Source organism: Orcinus orca, chromosome 9, assembly GCF_937001465.1.
Source record: "Orcinus orca chromosome 9, mOrcOrc1.1, whole genome shotgun sequence".
NCBI lineage: Eukaryota > Metazoa > Chordata > Mammalia > Artiodactyla > Delphinidae > Orcinus > Orcinus orca.
The window spans coordinates 7,874,767-7,899,822 of NC_064567.1; the positions used below are offsets into that span (position 1 = coordinate 7,874,767).

At 40.4% G+C, this 25,056-nt stretch overlaps 1 protein-coding gene across 2 annotated transcripts in view; it reads right to left on the reverse strand.

Moving 5' to 3' along the window:
• CNTNAP2 (contactin associated protein 2) overlaps positions 1–25,056 on the reverse strand; it is a 2,019,732-nt gene that overhangs the window by 434,220 nt on the left and 1,560,456 nt on the right. For both annotated transcript variants that reach the window (XM_049714704.1, XM_049714703.1), the window contains exon 15: positions 14,087–14,243. In XM_049714704.1, the coding sequence (XP_049570661.1) occupies positions 14,087–14,243 (157 nt within the window). The remainder of the gene's footprint in view (positions 1–14,086; positions 14,244–25,056) is intronic.

Consider the following 25,056-nt stretch of genomic DNA (forward strand, 5'->3'; position numbering starts at 1 on the left):
GTGCATAAATGTTTATAATTGTTATATTTTCTTCTTGGATTGATCCCTTGATCATTATGTAGTGTCCTTCCTTGCCTCTTATAACATTCTTTACTTCAAAGTCTATTTTATCTGATATGAGTATTGCTACTCCAGCTTTCTTTTGATTTCCATTTGCATGGAATATCTTTTTCCATCCCCTTACTTTCAGTCTGTATATGTCCCTAGGTTTGAAGTGGGTCTCTTGTAGACGGCATATATACGGGTCTTCTTATATCCATTCAGCCTGTCTGTGTCTTTTGGTTGGAGCGTTTAATCCATTCACATTTACGGTAATTATTGATATGTATGTTCCTATTACCATTTTCTTAATTGTTTTGGGTTTGTTTTTGTAGGTCCTTTTCTTCTCTTGCGTTTCCCTCTTAGAGAAGTTCCTTTAGCATTTGTCGTAAAGCTCGTTTGGTGGTGCTGAATTCTCTTAGCTTTTGCTTCTTTATAAAATTTTTGATTTTTCTGTCGAATCTGAATGAGATCCTTGCTGGGTAGAGTCATATTGGTTGTAGCTTCTTCCCTTTCATCACTTTAAATACATGGTGACACTCCCTTCTGGCCTGTAGAGTTTCTGCTGAGATATCAGCTATTAACCTTATGGGAGTTCCCTTGTATGTTGTCATTTTTCCCCTGTTGTTTTCAATAATTTTTCTTTGTCTTTAATTTTTGTCAATTTGATTACTATTTGTCTTGGTGTGTTTCTCCTTGGGTTTATCCTGCCTGGGACTCTCTGCACTTCCTGGACTTGGGTGACTATTTTCTTTCCCGTGTTAGGGAAGTTTTTGACTATAATCTCTTCAAATATATTCTCAGGTTCTTTCTCTCTCTCTTCTCCTTCTGGTACCCCTATAATGTGAATGTTGGTGTGTTTAATGTTGTCCCAGAGGTCTCTTAGGCTGTCTACATTTCTTTTCATTCTTTTTTCTTTATTCTGTTCCGCAGCAGTGAATTCCATCATTCTGTCTTCCAGGTCACTTATCCGTTCTTCTGCCTCAGTTATTCTGCTGTTGATTCCTTCTAGTGTAGTTTTTATTTCAGTTATTGTATTGTTCATCTCTGTTTGTTTGTTCTTTAATTCTTCTAGGTGTTTGTTAAACAGTTCTTGCATCTTCTCGATCTTTGCCTCCATTCTTTTTCCGAGGCCCTGGATCATCTTCACTATCATTATTCTGAATTCTTTTTCTGAAAGGTTGCCTATCTCCACTTTATTTAGTTGTTTTTCTGGGGTTTTATCTTGTTCCTTCATCTGGGACATAGTCTTCTGCCTTTTTGTCTATCTTTACATTTTGTCTATCTTTCTGTGATTGTGGTTTTTGTTCCATAGGCTGCAGGACTGTAGTTCTTCTTGCTTCTGCTGTCTGCCCTCTGGTGGATGAGGCTATCGACAGTTTCTCTATTTTTAAAGACTCGTGATTAGATTGGGCTCACCTTGATAATCCAGGATAATCTCCCATCTCAGGCTTCTACCATTAATCACATTCTGCAAAGTCCCTTCTGCCACATAGGGTAACATTTTCACAGGATCTAGGGATTAGGATGTGAACATCTTTGAGGACCATTATCCTGCCTACCTCACTAGTCTACGGTAAAGGTACACCCTTCTCGGTGCTGACAAAGATATAGGAGGCAAAGTATTATCATCCATGCTCATTTTCTCAAATTTTGCAAACATCCTCTATTTCCATCTTGATCATTTATCTCCCTGTATATAGAGTAACTTATTTTGTGTTAATGTCAGACATTAAACTAGCCTAACACAATTAGCATGCTTCCCAAAAAATTAATGCAGTACCATACATCACATATAGTAAGGTAGTATGTACACTTAACATATATATGTGTGTACATGTGTTTGCAAGTATAGATAAACATATTAGTAGACACATATGATTAGCATTTTCAAAACTCTCTTGGCCGAATCACCTTACCATTTAGTACAAAATAACTTGCCAATTTTTGCTGTGCATAGTAAAAAATATCTACAAGGACAAAAGTACTGGTGTGTGTCTCTGTGTGTGTTTATGGCTCATGACAAAAAGATAGTTTTCAAACACTAAAGAAACCCCCTAAATCTCTAAAGCAGGGGTCCCCAACCCGCAAGGCATGTACTGGTACCAGTCTGCAGCCTGTTAGGAACCGGGCCACACAGCAGCAGGTGTGTGGCAGGCGAGCGAGCAAAGCTTCATCTGCCGCTCCCCATTGCTTGCATTACTGCCTGAACCATCCCCCCACCCTCGTCCATGGAAAAATTATCTTCCACAAAACCGGCCCCTGGTGCCAAAAAAGTTGGGGACCGCTGCTCTAAAGGGCTACAAATTTAATTCAAATTGCAAATAGTTACTGAGTAGCTGCTAAGTGGTAGGTATGAAGGTTTTATAAACACAAATGAGGCATGGTGTTTGGCATCATGAATCTTACCGTTTGAGAGAGAAGACAGATATAGAGGCAAAGAATTACAGTTAAGGTACAATATAACTTTATAATAAACGTAATTTGCTTTGGGAATGTGGGGAGGCAAGTTTTTAATTCAGGAGCTGTTGCTAGACATTGGGGGTGTGGGCCAAGTGAGGGAGACTTCCTCGAGCTGGTCTTCACTGCAGAATGACGTTTAACTGGCAGGAGTGTGATGGGATAGTTCAGGTGCAGACAGAAGGGCCAGAAATGATAAAGTAAACATATTTTCAGAATGTCCATGATGTAGAGTGAGGAAAAGCTGAGAAGGTAAAAGGAGGAGAGACTTCGGAACTCTAAATAGTAACTGAAGGAGTGTGGATTTAACTATGAAGCTAACGGGGAGCCCTTGAAGGTGTGTGAACAGGATATTAGCAGGGCTCTTTTGAAGAATTAACAGTTGGAACAGAAACTGTTAGTTGCCTCCTAATGCTCATTTCCCCCTTCTTCTTTGGTAACAGAACCCTCATATTTAGGGAGGCACATTCATGCCCAGTTAAAGGCTACATAACTCAGCCATCTTTGCAGCTAGGTGTGGTCATAAAGCTAAGTGTGGTCATGCAGCTAACGATATGTACATAAAAGTATGTATGGAAAGGCATTTTCAGAGAGAGAAGTCATGCTCTCTTTCCCCTTCTCTACCTTCCACCTGCAATGTGAATGTGATGGCTGCAGCTCTAGAAGCCTTACTGGATCCTGAGGATGTGGTCAAACCCTAAGAATGCCAGAGAAGATTGTTGGGAGGAGCATGGGCTTCTCTCACACAAAAAGGAAATTGAAATAGGCTTTCATCTTGTTTAAGCCACCCTTCAATCCTCCCTCCCTCCCTCCCTCCCTCCTTCCTTCTTTCTTTATTTAGTACAGCTCAACCTAACCCGAAATCAGTGGTTCTCAACCCTGGTGACACACTTGAAACCCCAAGAGTTTGCAGAAAATCCAGGGTAACCAGACCTGATCCCCAAAGATACTGATTTAATTATTCTGAGGCAGGGCCTGACGATCAGCATTTTTAATGGTTCCTGGGTGATTCTAATTTATGTGAAGCCATACAGTGATAATGACAGTTATGAAGTTGTAGGATGGGGGGAGGAGAGTCGAGGTTGGAAGTTATTTTGGAAGGTTGTCGCGATACTGCTCCGAACTTAGATTTAGAACAAAGAGAAACGCTGTAGTAACAGAGGGTCAGGTATCTGTGAAAGACCCAGGAGAGGTGGTTGGCATGATAAGGAAAAGTGTGATGATGACTTTCAGGTGTAATGGATTTGATCTTTCAGTGGGATACAGAGCAAAGAAACAAATAGGCTTCAGCATGGGTGGATTCCCCATGACCCACACTGATAATATGCCTCACAATAGCTTCGTCGGCACTTAGCTTTCAGCTTAGTGACACGCCTTTTAATTTGACCTTTTTCTCATGACTGATTTTTAGGAAGAATGCAATTTTTTCCCCAGAAAATATAATAATAGATCTCCCTCTTTTTAAAGCATTTTGGAGAGAGGCATGCTGATGGAAAATGAACTTTCTTATAAATCTCTCTTGGATCTTAGCTCTGCTTTTCTCAAGATCACTAAATAAGCTATTCTGTTCAAGTCCATTTAGCATTCTTTTGTTAGTTGTGCCTATTTCGGGAACCCACCGCACGCTCTGAACATTTGACAGGTTCACACCTGATTAATCTCTCTCCCTTTCCTGTCATCAATATTATTTAGGGGCACTGGTCAAACCATATTGACACTTTGCTGACATCGTCTCTGGAGCCCAATTACCTATCTGTCATGATACAATCCACGAGGTGACAGGAGAATACTATGCTATGCCAAGCAAGTTGGCACCAAAGTGTCCCTGAGACAGAACATAATAGATCATTTTTATGCTTTTTCTGCAAACTAAGAGAGACATTTCCCTGTCCCTATTGCCAGGGGGTCTTTTAAGTCACAGGCTGCTTTGTGTCTTGAGCCATCCAGCACGTGCTGGATGAGCCGGGCAGATATCTCCTATTTCACATCCCGAGGTGGATTCCAAATGAAAAAGCAGAAGCCCTTGCCTTGGGCTCTTAGCCCTGACCCACATACTGAAAAGTAGTTAGGCTTCTAAATGAGTTCACCTGCTAGATCTTTGAGGAATATCCTATTTAGATGCAACTTTATGGTAGAGGAAATCTGGCCAGTGAACTTCAGAAGAGTAAGTATAAGGAATAAAATACCCAGGGTGTAGAACCTTTCTTAAATTCATTCTGGCAATGCTCTGATACTGAAACACATGCTTTGGGGCTAAACAGCATTAAAATAAAGTTTGCTTTTTCTTTCTTCTTCTAAAAAAAATTTTTTTAACAAAGTTTAACTTAATGAAGATGGCCTTCATTACATCAAAAGGGCATCTCCATTATGTATCTAAAAAGGAAATCTATCGACAGTTACCCATTTTAATAGTTTATTTTATATGCGTATACACATTTATTTGAATATCAACTACTGTTTTGGTCTGTTTAGCAACCAGAAGAGTGTTACTCATAAGTGATATCAGTGCTCCTCATAAAATCACATTCCTACAATATCCATAAAGAAGACTACTGAGTATCGGGATGTAAGCAATTATTATCAAAAGCAGGATCCCAGAGATTAAAAGCACAAATAGCTGTTTCACAGAATTCAGATCAATGAGAAAAAACATACTTTGCAGTAAGGCTAATGGCATGGATGGTCTTGCTTTCACCGTGCTAAATAGAAAAGGGGAATCTTCCAATTTGCCTAGACACTCATTCGAGTATTGGGGCTGGTGGAATCAAGAGCAGGGATGCCATCTTGTTGTTGAAAATTATTCTTCTATCTGTTTTTTAAAAAGAAAACAATTTACTATTGTTTCATTATGAAACAGGGTGCCTGTATGGTCCCTACTTTTTAATTTTAGTTTTTTAAACTACTTTAAAACATTTTAATTGAACAGGTTAAATACGATCATGGCAAAAAAAAAATCAAAGAGTAAATTTAAGATGTAGTATGGCTAAAGACAAGTCTTCTGTAAGTCCCCACAACCATAGTCTACAATAGTTTTTATTGTATAGTTTCCAGAAATTGTCTATGTATGTATAAGGGTTATGGATCTCTATGCATTTTTTAAAACACAGACTCATCTCATACATGGTGCTCTTCAACTTGTTTTCTGCCCTTTCATCTGGGCATCTTTCTATGCAAGTGTCTGTGTATCTATCGCCTTCCTTTAACAACCTAAATACAGTGTAATTCTCTAAGACTCTGTTAATAGACATTTCTATTAGGGTTTGTTTTGTTTGGGCTGCTACAAAAAAGTGGAAAATAAAATCTCAGTATTTATATTTGTTCGTATTCATACAAGAATGTAAATGCCAGATAGTGAAAAGCTCAGTCAAAGAACTGATACATGAAAGTTTTGACAGCAATTCCCAAATTTCCCTTAAAGGTGGCTTCCTTGACTTCTCTTCCTTCATGAAGAGATCATGAAATGAAACTGGACTGATGTTGTCATTGCACATTGTGGGTCAGACTACTGTCCCAGAGGTGGTATCACCTAGGACTGAAATGTAGATTTGGGAAAATATACCCACCACGATGGCCTGTTCCAGGCCAGTGATAGACTCAGCTTTTTGTTGTAAACTGTTTGAAGCTGCGAATTTTCTCCTGAAAGGGAATTAATGTTTGTACCATCGATCAGCCTGAGAAACAAATGTTCCTCCTCTAGGAACTGAGGTAGGGCTTGGGGTGGGGAGGAAGGACTTCCCTCCTCCTGTGGGTTCTCAAGGAGGCTCCAGCCTAGATCCTAATGCTCAGGGCTGCCCAGGAAGATCATTAGTGAGAGCAGGGTGGAGTGGAGATCCAGGGGAAGGATCGCTGGGAGCCAGGCAGGGGCTCAGGGATTAGAGTGCTGCTTGTGGTCTCTGACAGCGGTCACTTCAGGCAGAAGCGGTACATTTCTCTCGGCGTCAGATTTCTCTAAGTCCCAGCCCCTCAGTAAGGTCTCGCTGAAAGACACAGTGGGGTTTCCACATCTGTCTCCTGTAATAGTATTAGTGATAGTCACAGACTGAGACAGCCGTCACCAGCAGCACAAGAATCTCACGAAGCGGCACCAGGGCACTCAGGCAAATGGCCAGAGCGGAAGGCAGGGAGAAGTTTTTGGTGAACACCAATGGGCTGTACCTCGCGACAATCACGACCTAACTCAGCGTGTATTTACTGGATGTAGTCAAAACAATTACAATAAATGTTAGGGGAGCATTTGCTAGTGAAATACAGATGAGCATTCTCACTTAGGAGTATCCTCTCATTTAAACTTCACATTTATCACACAAGGTAGGTATTATTACTGTTTCAATTTTTTTTCTAAGGAAATAGTCACAGAGCACTTTTGTAACTTGTTCAATGTCGCTGAGCTAGCAGGGAACAGAACTAGGATTCAAAACCAGGTTACATTTAGAAAATAATGTGAACCGAAAAACCAAGTAAGGAATACCACAGAGGTGAGTAAAAGTAGGTAATAAAATTGAAATCCTACACTCATGTTCATAGCAGCATTATTCATAATTGCCGAGAGGTAGAAGCAACCCAAGTGTCTACTGACAGATGAATGGATAAAATGTGGTGCACACACACCATGAAATATTATGCAGCCTTAAAGAGGAAGGAGATTCTGACACATGCTACAACACAGAAGAACTTTGAGGACATTATGCTAAGTGAAATAAGCCAACCACAAAAAGACTGTATGATTCCATTCATATGAGGCACCAGAGCAGTCAAATTCAGAGAGACAGAAAGTAGAATGGTAGTTACCAGGCACTTGGGGGAGGGAGAGGTTGTTTAACGAGTAGAGCGCTTCAGTTTTGCAAGGTGAAAAGAGTTCCAGAGATGGACTGTGGTGATGGCTGCACAACAAAATGAATACTTCATACCACTGAACTACATATACTTAAAAACTGGTAAGACAGTAAATTTTTTATGTGTATTTTATAACAATTTTAAAAATTGGAAAAAATGAAATCATACTGTATATAGTACATGTGTTGAAACTTTTACAGAGTAATATTTGAGCTTGAATCTGGAGTTTGCCTGTCCTGGGCTTGAATCTCAGCTCTATGGCTTGTTAGCTGTGTGACCTTGGGGAAGTAACTTAACCTCTCTGGGGCTTCATTTCCTCATCTGCAAAATGAGGAGAAACAGCACCTTCATTATTGGGTCAATGTGATGTTTAAATCACATGATACATTTAAGCTCCTGAACAATATGTGGCACATAATTAACACTCAAAATGTTCACTATTATTATTATTTGAACAACATGATGGGTGAGAATGCACATATAAATATTTCACTTTGAGTAAAACTGAACATGTTTCACAGAAAAATGTTACTGATTAGATGAAATTAAAATAATGAAAAAATATAGGATGATTACTTTTAAAAATATTCCAAATATTTTGCTGTTAGTAGTTGGACAGTAATCTGAGCCAACCAAAAGTTAAGATTCTGGGTTTGAAGCAGTGAAGATGTTCTGCTGCCTGTAAACATTGTCATGGATTATTTCTGGCCCAGGAAGAGAAGCTCCACAGACACGCCAATTCCTGGTCTATGGAATAGGGCACTACCGGTTAGTATGTGCCTTTCTACTATTGAGGTGGGAACTGATTACTAATTATAACACAAAGACTGTGCTAATGGATTTTCACCTCACTTATTTCCTCCCATGTACGTGCCCATCTGGGCCAGGACACAACTACCTAGAATTTCTACAACTACACGCAAGAAGGTACTGAAGCAATGAACGGCACACCTTCACTGGTAATTCCATTTTGGAATTGCTAATTTCAGATGTGATGATTTAGCTCATTGAGTCGGGCTGTCAGAGACCAGGAATTACCCAGTGGTGGGCACTTAGCTGAGACCAAGGCTCACTTAAGTAGGATTCTGGCACTGTAGGTGGGAATATTTACTACTGCTGTGAATAGTAAATCATAAATGTTAAATTACATTCAATCTCAGAAATAACTGTGCAGAATTTCTCATGGCATAGAAAATCGGGCAATTATTGAGGTGCTTATACTTCTCACGGCCCATTGCCACTTTGCTGTGAGACACAACCACACTTGGAGCTACAATCTAATTTATCTCAGCTCCATTTCTGTGTATTTTACTCTAGTAAATATGAAAAAATGCTTAATCTAAGTTTTAGAGTTCTTTAAAAAAAGAACATATAATACGTTGTCTATTGTTTAAGCTTTAAATTTAAAACTTACATATAACTAGTGAAAACATTAAATTCATAAATCATTAAAAAGATAAAAACAAGAGTAGTCTTCCTAGATCATGATATTGTAGAAAAACACTGGACTAGAAGTTTGGAAATCTGGGTCTTAGTCTTATCTCCACTTCTCATTTCCAATGTAAGTTTAGAAAGTAATTAAAAATTTCCCGGGCCCCAATTTATGTATCTGAACTTTAAGAAATTTTTAATGATTCTAGCAATCCCACTCCTGGGCAAATACCCAGACAAAACTATAATTTGAAAAGATACATGCACCCCTTTGTTCATAGCAGCACTATTTACAATAGCTAAGACATGGAAATAAACTAAATGTCCACAGATAGATGAATGGATAAAGAAGATGTGGTACATATATACAATGGAATATTACTCAGCCATAAAAAGAATGAAATAATGCCATTTGCAGCAACATGGATGGACCTGGAGATTATCATACTAAGTAAGTCAGAAAGAGAAAGACAAATACCATATGATATCATTCATGTGTGGAATCTAAAGTACGACACAAATCAACATATCTAAGAAACAAATAGACTCACAGACATAGAGAACAGACTTGTGGTTGCCAAGGGGGAGGTGGGGTGGGGGAGGGATGCACTGGGAGTTCGGGGTTAGCAGAGGCAAACTATTATATACAGGATGGATAAACAACAAGGTCCTACTGTATAGCAGAGGAAACTATATTCAATATCCTGTGACAAAACAATGGAAAAGCATATGAAAAAATAATATATATGTATATGTATAACTGAGTCACTTTGCTGTATGGAAGAAATTAACACAACATTGTAAATCAACTATACTTCAATAAAATAAAGAAAATAAAATTTTTAAGATTTTAGCTGCGCTTCCATTCAACATTCAAGTAATAAAAATAATATACCCTACTGCAATTTTAAACACTCATTTATGACAGCGCTTTACCAGACCTTTACATGAATTGGGAAGCACTATCTACATTTTGCTGGTATGAAATCTTACAGAGGCGAAATGCCCAGCTTAGGTCACATAAAGAGGAAATGGCGTAGGAGGAAACTTTGCACCCATTCGTCTCAGCCCAGTTTAACCAAATGATTCTCTGTGATTGAGGTAAGATGATTGGAAGAAGTAACTTTCTTAGCTGGAGTCTGGAAGCATGAGATTCAGCAGAACCTCTATTTTTACTTTTACATCACAACAAATGTGGTTTCACATATGCAAATTTCTCTTGGGTGTATGCACTAGAATTTCCTTTTTCTGGGTCTCTCAGCCGTCCTCTGTGGTAGGACGAAAAGAACTGGAGACCAGTGACCATGGAGCACACCCTTCGGGTAGCCTGGACAATGAACCTGCTGGAAGTGCTCCCCAGTTCTCTCCGTCAGGGAGGCTGCACTCAAGTCAGCTTCCTGCAGGGGCCCTGGCTTCCTTCCTGCTCCTGCGGGACTACGAGACAATGCAGTAAAGAGCTGGCCCTATGCCCAGCTGGCCTGGTGCCCTCAGAATCTGATTCCTCCACTGACAAAATTGCTCTCATTCTTGCCCTATGAGAAGAGAGAGAAGCCAGGGGTTCTTTGGAACACTGTGCTCAGCACAAGAGCCTGGGCCCAGCATCTCTCTGTGAGGATTGATAGGGTTGGTGGACCTGGACCTTCTCTCCTCTTGATGTTCTCTGATTTGTAAGTTTCTCTGATAAAGGCTGCTCCGTATCACTGCCACGTGGTATTCTAGAATTCGACTTGAGCCCTGTGGCACAGCAGGTCGAGAACGCAAAGGCACCTCTTTCCACAGTCTGCTTTCATTTCTTAAGATTCATTTGGAGCCATTAAGAATTGCAATGAGAATTACATAATTAAGAATTGCAAATAGGTATGTATCCGCACTGTACAATTCACAGAATATTTTCCTATTCCACATTCTATTTAACTCTCACAAAAATCTACCAGTCCAGATTTATTTTTATCATACAGACGACAAATCTAAGTCTCAGACTGGTTAGAAACCTGCCCCCAAAGTGGCAAATCTTGGCCTGGACGTAAAGTCTTCTGTCTCCAAGTCCAGGTCTCTTTCTACAGCTCCTGGGAACTTTGGAACACACCTCCAGAAACGAAACAATCATTCTAAAATATTGAAAGCATCCACAGAACAGGTCTTTGCCAGGTGCTGGTGAATTCAAAGCCCCGTAAGACATCACCAAAAACTTCTTTTCTTGTGCCAAATAGGGAAGATCATTTTAATAGCTATTTATTGTAAACATAGTTATTATACTTTTCAGCTTGCTCAAAATATAGTGCCCCTATCATGAGACATTACACAGACTTCACAGAAGCGAAGGGGTGAGGATGTCTCGGCTGCTACTCAGCTGGAAGGGAACAAGACAGCAGCACTGTCCCAGTCCCCAGGGAACTGTGAAAAGCTATAATCCTGTCAAGAGCTTGCTAGATGGGTGCGTCTGGGAGTGAGGCCGAACAGACCTGTCTACACCGTCTTCCCATCTGTGATGTGAATTCAGGTGTGTTCTTGGAAATACACTGCTCTGAAGCCTGTATGTTTAATCAGTAATCCCATTAATGGTGCCCCTCTGGGTTTAGACATGGTGTTATGCTGGAGCCTCAAATTTAATATTTTCAAAGCTGAACTCATCACCTACCCCCTCAGATTGTTATTTCCTAGCCTGATAAGGAATTTAACCATTTCTAGGTGCCCAGTGGGGAACCTACCCAGATTCCTCTCTTTCTTCTCACATAGTCATAACTATCAAGTGCTGTAGGTACCATTTCCCAAATACCTTACATATATTCCCTTTTCCACGGTCTTGCCCTTGATGCCTTTCTTTTTATATATATATACATATATATGTATGTGTATGTGTGTGTGTGTGTGTGTGTATATATATATATATGGCTACGCCGGGTGGCACATGGGATCTTTGTTGCAGCATGTGGGATCTTTTAGTTGTGGCATGAAGACTTCTTATTTGCAGCATGCAGACTTCTTAGTTGTGCCATGTGAATTCTTAGTTGTGGCATGCATGCGGGATCTAGTTCCCTGACCAGAGATTGAACCCAGGCCCCTGCATTGGGAGCGTGAAGTCTTACTCACTGGACCACCAGCGATGCCTTTCAAGGACTATGTTGACATCCTTTGCTGACTGTTTTCCTCCCCTCCCGCCGCCGTCCCTATCAAGGTTTCCTCCACGGGGCTCGCTGCCAATAAATGCAAACTCCTACCACTCCCTGCAAAGAATGGCAGCTCTAATGTTATCCTGCCCAGGTGCTCAGCCTTACTGTGCTCTCTCCCTTCTTCTCCACATCACATTCCAGATCTACTGCACTGACAGTTCCCCAAACTGACTGTCCTTACTCATGCTTCTCCTCCAAGTCAATCATGCAAGGAAGAGTGTGCCTGACAAACTCTTACTTCTCTCTCAAGCATCCCTGTCTTATAAGGATTTTCCTAACTCCCCCCAGCTCTCCCTCGGTTGGACTTTAAATTTTCTTGCACTGGCTTTGTTGTGTCCTGCAGTGTCTTCTCCAGAGCACTGATTGTTTTATGTCGTCTAGTTGTGTGTGTGTTTCCTTCCTAACTAGTTTTTGAGTAACTTGAGGACAAAGAGCATGTTCTATTTGTCACTGTATCCCTAGCACTTGGAATAATGCCTGACAAAAACGAATTTCACTTGGATGCACACACAAGATTTCCCTTTTCCTTCTGAATATGTCAACTCTCTTCTGTGGTAGTACAAAAAGAATTGAACAGTCTGGGTTCCCTGGACAATGAACCATCTGGGACAGTGCTCTCATTTCTGGTCAGAGAGGCTGCACTCAAAGTCTGCTTCCCGAAGGGGGTGTGAGTCAAAGCTGAACAGAGAAATGAATCTGAGAGAGCCCACGGAACTTGCTTAAGGACCCACAACTAGTAAGAAGTGACAGGAACATAAGTCAGGGCAGGGGTTCTTGTTATTGCCATTCTCTGTTTTATTCGCAGTACCTACAAGACTCCCTGGCACATTAGAGCTCCATCGATATTTGCTGAGTAAATGACTGACAGAATGAAGGACCGACTGACTGACTGAGTGAAAAGTTATCTTCAAAGCCCAGGTCCTTCTGATTTCATTCTCCTGACTTTTAGTTTGTATACTGGGTATGAATGTGTGTGTGTGCGTGCGTGTAGATACACCTTTCAAACAAAATTAAAAAGTGAGATTATGATTTCCTCTTTACGATAAAACATAATTAAAGAATAATGATAACTATTTATACACACACACACACACAAATTCTAGGCCACTGAAACGTTCAGCCTTGGTAATTCATTTCATTTACTAAAAGAAAAATGGCTTTTGGAAATTAAGCATCCAACCTGACAATCATATAACTTTACACTCAGAATTAGTTTTCAGTAAACTGGTAGGATGACCTTGTCTTGTAAATTATCCCAAATGGTGTAAAACAGAGGCGACAAGAGTAAATTGTGGTTGGTCACATGAGGAAATGCAGGACTTTGCTCTCTGCTGCCGCCCAGAGGCGGGAATGTAGCACAGCCGGCCTCTCCACGTGTCAGAAAACCAGAAGCAGGTGCAGGATGTGTGCGTCTGGGAAGAACCGCACTCAAGTTTATATTCTTCCTCTCCAACTTCTGGGGCCTTTTTCTTATGCAATGACAGCTGATTTATCTTTATCTATTACTGACACAGAACCAGCCATTCACCGTGAAGCAGGACAAAAGCCAGCAGAGGGATGAAAGAAACCCAAAATAGATCTTCCTTGAACTGATTTGTATCAGAGTTATAAACAGTTCAAGGCATAACAGAAAAGTAGACCGGTAAGCACTGCTGCTGAAACCGAGAGCAAAGCACAATTTTTTCCCTTTCTTTTTCCCCTTCATTTTTTTTTTTTTTTTTCTCATCCAGCTACTCAAAGCAAACATTGCAGGAGGTGGAAGCACTCACCATAGGAGGCTGTTTGCAGAGAACGCTCTCACACGCCTGCACACGGGCTCCCTGCCCGCGGCCACCCCCTCTATTGTCACAAAGCACATTTTATAATGCAAATCACTGTCTACTACATGGCTCATTATTTCCCTCTCTGAATAAAATATGAACACATCAATTATGTGTTCTTCTATTCTAAATGCCTACCCTTGTAGCACTGACCTCTTTCCGCTCTTATATTTTTCAGAACGTCCCTGACATTTGCCAACTGGGTTAGCTCTAAACCTTTCTAACCTATTATCTTATTACTTCAGCACTTTTCACACTTTCTCTTCCATCTAATTAGCGTGACCTACAGGCATGCCAGGAGGGCGAGCTCGCACGCTAGCCCCCCGCACTCACCACTGCTTGTAATCCGCGTCACAGTTGCAGTAGTATTTGGGGTCCGTGCAGTTGCGCTCGATGCCGCAGGCGCATTTCTGAATTCCGGGCCCGGAGCCGCCCCAGTAGTAGTGCTTCTCGTTGGCTTTGCCCACCCACCAGGTGTAAGGGCTTCCATCTACAAGAAAGGGGAAAGGCACACTGAAGTAGGACCAGGACCCAGTCGCTATCGTGTCACACTTACATCCCCCCAACCCAGGAGCAGCATCTCTCTCTGATAGACTGAACATCATTCAACCCTCTTAGAAGTCAATGAAATTCAATAACAGGAATATTTAATAAAAAAGTATCAGAGGGATTGGTAAGCTCGAGTTTTCCCACCGGGGTATGCACCTCTTCCTTTGAAAGACACGTTTACGTGCAAGCTGCAGGAATTTAGGAGCCTATTCTGTAAACTGGCTGCCCAGATGGGGCACATCCACAATGAAGGTGCGTAGGCCATGCACCAATTCTTTAATATACAACTCAGTTCATGGCTAGTTGTGTTTTTTCTGTGAAATGACAGTCATGGAGATGACAGAATATTAGAGCTAAACATGGACTATGCCTTGGTATGATCTCTCCTTATTTTACAGGTAAGCAACTGAGGTCCAGAAAGGTTACACAATCCTTTCAATTACACAGCAGATTGGCTCCCAAACCAGAAGTTTGACACTGTATCTCACAAGACATTGCACAATGCTCTTTATACAATATTACTTTGCTTTATTATTTGGCCTAATATTCACCCATTCATTCATTCACTTATCTAATCATCAAACATCCACTGTGTTTCCATTATGTGTCAAACATTACAAGAAACTCAGCAGAATAATGGAGAGAAAAGATACAGATTGAGAGTTCAGTTCAATTATTATTATGAACACACAGGAGAGTGGGTAAGGGAAAGAAGGTCCGGAAGGAGGGTTTCCTAGAAAAGGTAACATATTTGAGCTATGTCTTGAAGGTTAAGTTACCCAGGTGAATAAGGAGGTAAGAGAGATAAGGACTCCTACGTAAAGGAAGCAGATGGTAAAGTTCTATATGGAACACTCAAGTAGGAGTAGAAGTTTGAGAGGGTAGCAGGAGTAGGTCACAATAGAGAGTGGGTAAGGGTCATAGCACAACAAACTTTGTCCAAATAAGAAGTTATTTTGCCTTGGTTTATTCTTGCTTTTCTGCGTTTACTTCTTCCTATTTAAGAAGGTTGAACTTCATTCTGAAACTAATGGGAAACCATTCAAGTATTTTAAGCAGGAGATTTTCAAGATCAAATTTGTGTTTTAAAGGAACTACAGTGAGATGAAAGACAGATTTCAGGGGGATGGAGTCATGGAGGCCAGATGTGATGCTCCTATGTTAATACAAAAGAGAAATAATAAGAGAGTAGTGGAAATGGAGACGAAGAGAAAGTGGAAAGAGAGTTAGGAGGTATAACCAGCTTGGGAATGTTGGGATTTAGGTGGGAAGATGGTGTGGAGATTAATCCTGGGTTTCTGGCTCAGGTGACTGAGAGGATGGTGATGTGCTTCAGCAAGATAGATCACAGGGAGGAAGATGAGAAATTTAGGGAATGTCAAAGAAAGGATGGTGAACCTGGTACACGAGGTGGGCAAATGGCTATCGAAGTCTGGATCTCAGGAGCATTCTCTGGGCTGAAAGTCCCATTTTAGGAACCATCAGGTAAATGATTGGTAGCAGGAGAGACATCACTGGAATCTTTTGGATTCCAACTGCATTTAGAGAACAGAAAGAGAGGGAGCTGGCCATTGTGGAGGTCAAGAAAGAAAATGGACAGAGAGGGTGGAGGAGAAACGAGCAAAGGATTTCCAGAAAAGCAGTGTGGTCGGCATTGTCAGATTTCATAGCAAAGTCCATGAAGATGAAGGTCTGGACTTTTAATTTGACAGCTAGACGGTCTTTGTTGAGAGGAGTTTCAGGCCCCAAGAACAGCTTCCCATGCAGGAAGCTGGGGAATGAATGGAATCTCATGGAGGCTGTGCGGCCAGTAAACCTGCACTTCACAATTAAAGTCTCCAGGCACGTGACTAAAATTCCATTCGAATAACTCACCAGCCCTTTCAGGATGTTAGGTGTACACTTGTCCCAGTATCTGTGCATGTGCTTGTGCTTAGCAATAAAAGGAGGAAAGAGTCTTGCACTCAGTGAGCTATTGTGTGAACAGTCACAACATCTAAGCAAATAACACAATAAAGTAAGTGAGGGCCATACTGGAATTGTGTAAAAACTGCCGCTGTGCCTTCTCACATATGCCAATAGCTTTTGTTTTTGTTTTATGTAGAGATAGGCAATTTAAAGGTAGGCAACTGTACTGTGAGTTCAGGCTTGACATAATAAATGAGCAAATGCTCTGAACTTAGAAAGGAGTTATTCAGGTATTGTAATTCATACAAATTTCCAGATTTTCCAGTTGTGTTGACTTAATTTGGAAAAGTCACTATTTTTCCCTTCACAAGATGATTTATGGCACCTGAATGTTAAGAAATACATTAGAGCTGACCTGGCAAGCGGTACAGAGGGAGACGTCAGCACCCTGCTCTGAAGGGAGGAAGATGCCAGCTCTCTGAGATAAGGGTCCATTCTGAAACCTTGTCTCCCGCGTCTCTGGGGCCTGTCCCAGCAGATAGGGGGCTGTTTGCTTTCTACATTCAAGCTAATTTGCTTCTCGCTTCTCTTTCCATCAGGGTAAAGAGTAACACATCCAACTTCTGATGCTTTTTCCAATGTTGGAACCATGACCAATAATAAATTCTTGTTTCCTTTTGATGCAGTCAAGAGTTAAAAAAAAAAAAAAAAAGGCTTAAAATATTCCATTTACGGAAACTATAAAATCTGAACCAGGTCATTTGGTTAGTAAGCTGCACTAGGTCTCTGTGGATTCCATCTCTGGCCATGTTACAGGAAGAGGACAAAGGTGGATGGCGCCGTGCTTACCCTGCAAAGGCCCCTGGGGCCTTCCAGAAAATGACCAAGACTGGTTATCACATCTATTCACCACACTGCATCTTTTCAAGCTGACCTAATGCTAAATTCTTTCTCTCAAAAGAAATTTCAGTTACTATCACTGTTTTCGGAAATTAGGGGATACTAACACACCCGGTGGAGGGTAAGAAACAACCAGACACCCGCAGAACAGGAGTCAATGGGCTGCCTGGCAGGAAATGCCCTTGTTCTGCCCGTACGTCAAAAAGCCCATGAAAGAGTATGTATCTCAGAACCTCAGCTCAATTTCCGATTCTTTCTTCCAGCGGCCAGTAGAAACAACCTAACACTGTTATATTTTTGTCATAGAGAGTGATGATACATTGCATGAACCAGAGAAGCTGTATGGCTCAGTATTCTTGATAAAAATCAGGACGATGTCAGTCAAGGGAGCAAGGTCATCAGCAGCAGCTCCCTCAGCAGGAGACTGAGAAATGCGCTGCAGTGGAGGAAGAGCCAGCTGATTCCCAACCACGCCTACAGGAGTACCAGGAAGCCCAGGAGAGGAAGACTCATTGTCAAGTTGTTTGGGCCGTGGGTGTTCCAGTAGAAGCCCTAAGCTCTGCATGGGGCCCAGGCTCTGAACTAACCTCACATGGCAGACCTCAGTTCCTAGAGGGAAGGACTCCTGTTAGACATCAGGATGGGATCTAAGAAGGTGATCTGCAGTGATGTTTCTTGTATTCAGCACAAGGAGACACACTACTGACCAGGTGAGGGTAGCTCAATTTCCCAATTCTTCCCCCATCCCCACCTTTTTCTCAAGTCACTTCTAGTCTTATATAACTAACGTTCCCAGTTAGGGTGAGGCAAAATCAATGTTATTTTGTTCTCCTTCCTAGGAGAATAAGTTAAGTTCAGTACAAAATGTTTTACTTAGTTGTTTCCTCATCTGCCAGGAACAGAAGAATGCCAATAAGAACAACACATTCCAGGGGAAAAGCAAGTTGTACCCTTTGCTATTAGTGTTGGCTCATTTAGTTAAATCAAATCATCGTAATTTACTAATTTGGCATATATTTTATATTCAGCGAGAAGAGAATGGTTCAATCTGTATTGAGCAAAGAATTGCTTTTTTTCAGTGCTGTGCTAGCGAAGTGTTACTTTTTGCTTTACAAATCATTACTTACCTATTAATTGGCTTTGGGGAAAAGAAGTTAAAGGAGATAAAAATGGGAAGACTTTTTAAAAGACAAGATAAGGAGTGGTGAGAAAAGAAACAATTTAATTATCCAGTGCTAAGAGTTCAAGAATTTCTCTGATCTCAGAATATGAAGATTTTTGTTAACTATATTGAGTAGGTGTAATCACTGCAACGAGATTATGAAATGATAAACCACATTCTAGGTTAACTAGAAGCTGAATTATCAAAGTAAGTCATATTGTATTAAAACAGCCAAATATGGATTGAATTGAATGTAACCATGGCAGTTTGTACTCACTTAAGACCAAATTTTATTATGCTGAGGATTTATTATGGTTTGGATGACTAAACTGAAATAGGGAGAAAGAAAAGAGGCAACTTGTTCCTCCAAATTTAAAGAAACCAACAGATCTCTTGTCTTCTCCAATAACAAGTTGTTTCAGAAACACAAGGTCAAATGCATGGGGACTTCTTGATGAAAATGTGGCACATACCTGTGACTTTCAAAATATGTTCTTTAGAACTTCTGGGCTACCCAAAGTAACCTAATAGTCTGCTTACATAAATATTATCCTGGCACATCTACGGTAAGACCCAGTATGGTCACTGGGACATTTAATTAGTTTCATTTCATCCACTTTTGCAGATAATAAAAAGCGTAATACCTAACATTAAATACTGCAAAGGTTTATTGTCTCCAAAATGTAAACTTAAAAGTATATTTTTAGCTTGATGAAACCTAGTCTTATTATATCTACCACTATCTCCTTATGTACAAATTGTGTTAAAGAATCACAGGTGGCTTTTTAGCAGAGGAACTAACTAGAGCAGGTACAATTGCAGCAGGAACTTGCCTTTCAGGGCTCTGCTTAGCGCCCCCTGCTGACAGCTCCCATACAGCACTCTCCAGAATGCCATCTGGCCCATTCTGGCTGTTTGAAGGCCCCTACAGAGCAGGATCCTCTTTCTAAAGAAAGACTCACACTCTGAAAAATCTCCCAGTACCCTTCCATCTTTACCGTGGCACCACCCAATCTTTTTTCCTCCAATTCATCACTAAATTTCAGCTGACCACCCTGATCTGATTACAATTATCCATGGTGACAATATACTTATTATAAGTAAAGGTATGTTTAATTCTAGACTGTAGATGCAAAACATTTTTGTACTGGTGAGAACCTTCCTCCCAATGCAAATGACATAGAGAAGAAGGAAGGTAAAAGAACCTTTATAACAGGTTCTAGGTTGGGCTGGAGCAGAGAGGAAATTTGGAGGTGCTGTAGCTACCATAGAGCTCTCCAGATAATCTGATAGTTATAATTGGAAAGATCAAGCAGGCCAGAATCCCCTTTTCCTTCAGTAAGAGAAGGGCGCAGTCCAAGGGTTGCAGAGCCCTAAAGATAATGCTGACAGCTGCCCTTGCCCCCAGCACTGGAAGAATTAATCCAAAAAAGTCCTGTGGAGTTCATACTGCAGACAGTGATGTAAAATTGGGAAAACTTGTAATTTTGAAGTTATAATATAAACATTCAATTTGGTATTAAAGGTGAACATTTTATCTCTCTATGATTGAACATCATTAAACTCATTTGATTAGGGCTGAATAGAAATGAGTGAAGCTGATTAGCTTCATGTTGCATCTTTCAGAGTTACATCAGATTTTACTATATTTTATTACTTTGAATAGGGACCAAATTTAGAAATGGAGAATTGAAGTTCAGATCAAAATGGACCTGAACTGAAATGTTAATTCATTAAAAATTAATTTCATTGCATAATATTTAAATTTATTTTATTGAATTGAACTTAACAGATTTCAATCAAGGACTGATTCCACTGAGCAGAATTTGACTGAGTTGAATCAAATCACTTTGAATCCTATTCAAATGAATTAGATTTTATTAATCTGAATGGAATTGAAGTGACAGAGTAGATGGGAGTTCATAATTCTGAGCAGAATTAAGAGAACAGAATAAGCCAACCCACTCTAAGTTAACTTGGCTTCAGTTTCTATAGAGGTCATGGGCATTCATGGTCTCCTAACTCTGGTTAATTCCTTTGTACCATGGCCCCACGAACAAATGTGATTAATAGTACCAAAGTGATCGAATGGAACCACATGCTGTTTGTAGGATAGAGTGAAGCACTTTTTGAGTCTTTTTCACTGGAAAAGCCCTGGGCAATTATATTAAATATTTCTTTTCTTCTTTATAGAACAAATGAAGAAGGAATTAACTGAATCCCAGGGACAATGATTTGTGTGAGTACTGGTTGCTCCCCTTATTTTTATTCTCCATTAAATACTGTAGTTATTTGAAAAAACATGCCTTCCCTCAGCCTATTATTTATACTGAATGTCTCAATATCCTGTGCCCTGATTTTATTAATTTTTATTTTATCTTTTAAATATAAAACAAGCACCTCAGCTTGTTTTGTATTTAAAAGATGGCTATAACTTTTCAAATTAGTAGCAAAATATTGTTTTGCAACTGAAATGACATGCTACATAAGCACTTTCTTAGGGCTGGAGAGACAATTTTGGGGGCAAAAGTGAAAACTTGATTCCTGCCCTTCTAAGGTTCTGAGTTAGTGGAGACCAAGTTATGTTTAGTAGTTTACAATTATGAAAGCTTTATGCCTGGATATCTGATAGGGCACACACACGGTAAGATGAAAAAATACACACTGAATGTCACAGGAGCAGTTCAGGCAATGGGTCCTATGGGATTTTGGAGAAGGGAGTGATTACCAAGGACCAAGGTGGACTGGAGAGCCTCCATGAAGAGACAGATCTGACTGCAGTTTTGATGGATGGGTAGGATCTAGACAACCGGAATGAGGATATGAGCATTTCAGAATCTCCTGAATGGCTGGGCCAAGGTGTGAAGAAAACATCCCACTCATTTCAGGAACTATGGGGTAATCACTTAGGCTGGTGGGGACAGTGTTGAGAAGTAGAATTTGTGGTGGGAGAAATGGTTATGGGTATTTTCATGATATTTGCACTTTACTTTTGTAGTAATGGAAAGTCAACCTTAAATTTTTTAAATGTTAAAGCAGTTTACACATACAAATATTATGTTTATATAAAGTACAGGGAATAATGGTAAAATATATAGCCTTGTACTTAGTTTATCCATTATCATTGGTATATGGTATACTGTTCTTTGACTTCTAATTTTAATATTAATAAACATGGGACTGTGTCTAGTTTTTTGCTATTTCAACATGCTCTGTGAAAATGTGTAAGAGTCTTTTGAGCATATCCCTCTAGTGGAATTTTTAGCTCATATGGTTTGTGCATCTTCAAATTTCCCCAAATCACTTGTATGAATGTAGAATCCCACCGGCAGTATATAAAACTTTCAGTTGATCAAATCCTTGACAACCTCTGATCTTAAGCTGTTAATTTTGACAACTGGCGAATGACAAATAGTATCTCTTTTTGGTTTTAGTTATACTTCCCTGATTCTTTGCCTTTCCATGTTAAGTTTTCATTTATATTTCCTTATTTAAAAAAATATCTGTTCATTTTTGGCTTATTCTTATTGGATTTTTTTGAGTTTTATTGATTAGTAGAAAATGCTCAGGAAAATGATACTTTAATAATTATAATAATGCAAATTTCATTTTTAGTCCTTTTTCTTTTTTCTTCTTCCAGAACTCTAATTAGATATGTATTAGATGTTATTGATCTAATTTCTTGCTTTTAATCTCTCCTTCATATTTAACAACTCTTTGTCTTACTAACCAGATTTCTGGGAACCTTTTTCAGAATCTGTTTTCCATTTAACTAGTCTCACTTCAGCTGGGTAGAAACTGCTATTTAAGTCTATTAAGCTTTTAATTTTATCCATTACATTTTGATTTCTATAATGTTTATTTGGCTCTTTTTCAAATGCTACTAATGACTTTTGATAGTGTCTTCCGTCACCATCTCTTCAATTTCTCCTTAAAAATAAATCTGATCCAATAATTCCAATATTTAAGTCTTTGCAGGACTGAAAATGCTACTAGTTATTTCTGTTGACTCACAATTGTGGTATCTCGGTTCACTACACATTGCTTGAATATTTTCTCCTTTGAGATCACATTCCTTGGAAATGCATCTCTGGGAATTCCTTGAGGTCCAGTTGAACCTCTCAGATAGTTTATATTTGCTTTTATCAGATACCTGGGGGGTATTACCAAGCTGAGACCTCTTTAGAATATATTTTCAGCTTGAATTTTTTTTTCCAACCGTGCAAACAGTGTGAAATTGACCTGTAAACAGGTATCAGAACTGGCTTTTTGTTGCACAGCTTCGAGGGATAATTTCTTTCTTTTTCTCTTTACCTCCATCCAAGGTCCAGACTGTCAAAAGTCCTGTGCTGTCTTCCTTTGCAGAGTGGGTTTTTAGGGTTTTTTTCCACTGAGAATCTAGACTCTTGGATTCTGTTTTCCATAAAGGGATATTTGATTCAACTCATCACTTGGTATGACCCTTCTTCCCCACACAGTCATGGAAACTGAAAATGAAGGCTGCAGGGAACTGGCAGAAGCCTTCAGGCCAGTTATGGCTTTAGCGGCCATTATGCTGCTGGTCCATGGTTTTGCTACTAAGGATCTTCCTCACTTTCATTCAAGCTCAATTACACATTTCAAAGGATTTAAAAAATATTTTTTGCATGCAATTTTAAATGTTTATAGGGGAGGGCTTTCATGGTCCCTATCTGGTGTAATCCTGTAGTAGAAGTCTGTTCCTGTGGGTTTTAAAGCAAGTGAGAAGCGTGTCGATGTGATGCTCTGGGATGTGCCACGAGGGAAAGGAGACTAGAAACAGAGGAACCGTTCTAGGAAGGATGTGATAGAGACTTGGAGGATCATGAACATGCCCCCACTACAGAGGCAGGGGTCAAATATACCAGAAAAGGGAATCAGTGGGATTTGAGAACCAGATGGAACAGCTGGTGGTGACTCCTTGGTTTTAAGGTTAAGCAAATTTGAACATTTTGAAAGAATTTTCTATTTCAGAGGAGGGTGCTGGTTTGCAGAAAAGAAGTTCGGTTTGATTTTACATAGGATGAATTTGAGGTGTTAATGGGTCTCAATTGGGGCTGGTTCTACCTCCTCAGGTGTGATTTAGAAACAGCTGTAAGGTGCTACCGGCATTTAGTGCCCTGGGTCCAGGGATGCTAAATGTCTGGCAATGTGTGAGATAGTCTTGTACAACAAGAGCTCGCCCACTGCAAATGCCAACGGTACCCTGGTGAAGAAGCCCTCTTATATAGCAACGGTCAGATGCGGATACACAGGAGACAAGATTTCTGACTTCAAGTGAGAGATCAGAGCCAAAGCTGTGAATCTGTAAGTCATCCATAGTAATGACAGAAACTGAGAGGGGACATAGTACTTGGAATGGGATCAGGGGCCAGGTGAGTGCTTGCCTCAAGGTATGCCCACAACAGAGGAGAAGAAGACAGACTTTTAAAAAAAGAGGCAGCTACAAAGAGGAAAGATAATCAAGGCAATGTAGTCTGAAGAAAGGTTACTTCTCTGAAGTCTGCTCTCATTCTCATTCCCGAAGGCAACTTATATTGCTCCCATCTTTGTGTTAAGCCACCGTCTATACAGACATATGCATTCATCATATTGTGTTGCAACTGTTTCATGTGGTCACTTGATCAACAAAGCATGATCAACATCAGTGGATTTGAGGCTTAGGGGGTCACTGATGAAACTGAAGGGCAGTTTCACGTTTCAAGTAATCAAACTTCAAAGGGTCAAGGTAAGGAGGATGTAAGGAGGCAAATATGAATAATCAAAAGAGGGAAGCCCCATGAGTATAAGGAGAGAGAGACCAGCCAAGGGGTGATCAGGGAGCAAGTGCAGATTCTACAAGACAGGGGGGTTGCAAAGAGAAAAAGATGAAAGCTGTGATGACTGGGCCAATGTCGATCAATAACTATTGGGCTGGACAAAAAGTTCGTTCGGGCTTTGCCATTAAAAACCCGAGTGAACTTTTTGGCCAACCAAATACAATTGCTATAATGATTCTTACTGCATCTTCCCAGCATGCAGGAGCCTGAATCAGCCCCACATAAACACTGCCTTGGAGAAGATCTCAGGCCAGCTTCCTTATCTTCAACCCACTCTGATGAAGATGCTACTGGGGGCGTCATGAAAAGTACAAGAGGGAAGGATAAGCCTTAATGCCAAGGCATTTTGAACTAATCCCATCTTCTCTACTACAACTTAAAAAAGAAAATAAAAACTGATGACATTAAAATAATTAGCCTTGACCTTTAACCCTGTCATACTACTCTCAAGATGGTAATTTGTTACTATCTGAAAAATGTGATCTTTGAAGATGGTGGAGTAGAAGGACATGCTCTCACTCCCTCTTGCGAGAACAACAGAATCACAACTAACTGCTGAACAATCATCGACAGGAAGACACTGGAAATCGCCAGAAAAGATACCCCATCCAAAGACAAGGGAGAAGCCACAATGAGATGGTAGGAAGGGCGCAATCACAATAAAATCAAATCCCATAACTGCTGAGTTGGGTGACTCAAAAACTGAAGAACAATTATACCACAGAAGTTCACCCATTGGAGTGAAGGTTCTGAGTCCCACGTGAGGCTTCCAAACCTGGGGGTCTGGCAGCGGGAGGAGGAATTCCTAGAAAATCAGACTTTGAAGGCTAGTGGGATTTGATTGCAGGACTTCGACAGGACTGGGGGAAACAGAGACTCCACTCTTGGAGGGCACACACAAAGTAGTGAGCGCATCGGGACCCAGGGGAAGGAGAAGTGACCCCAGG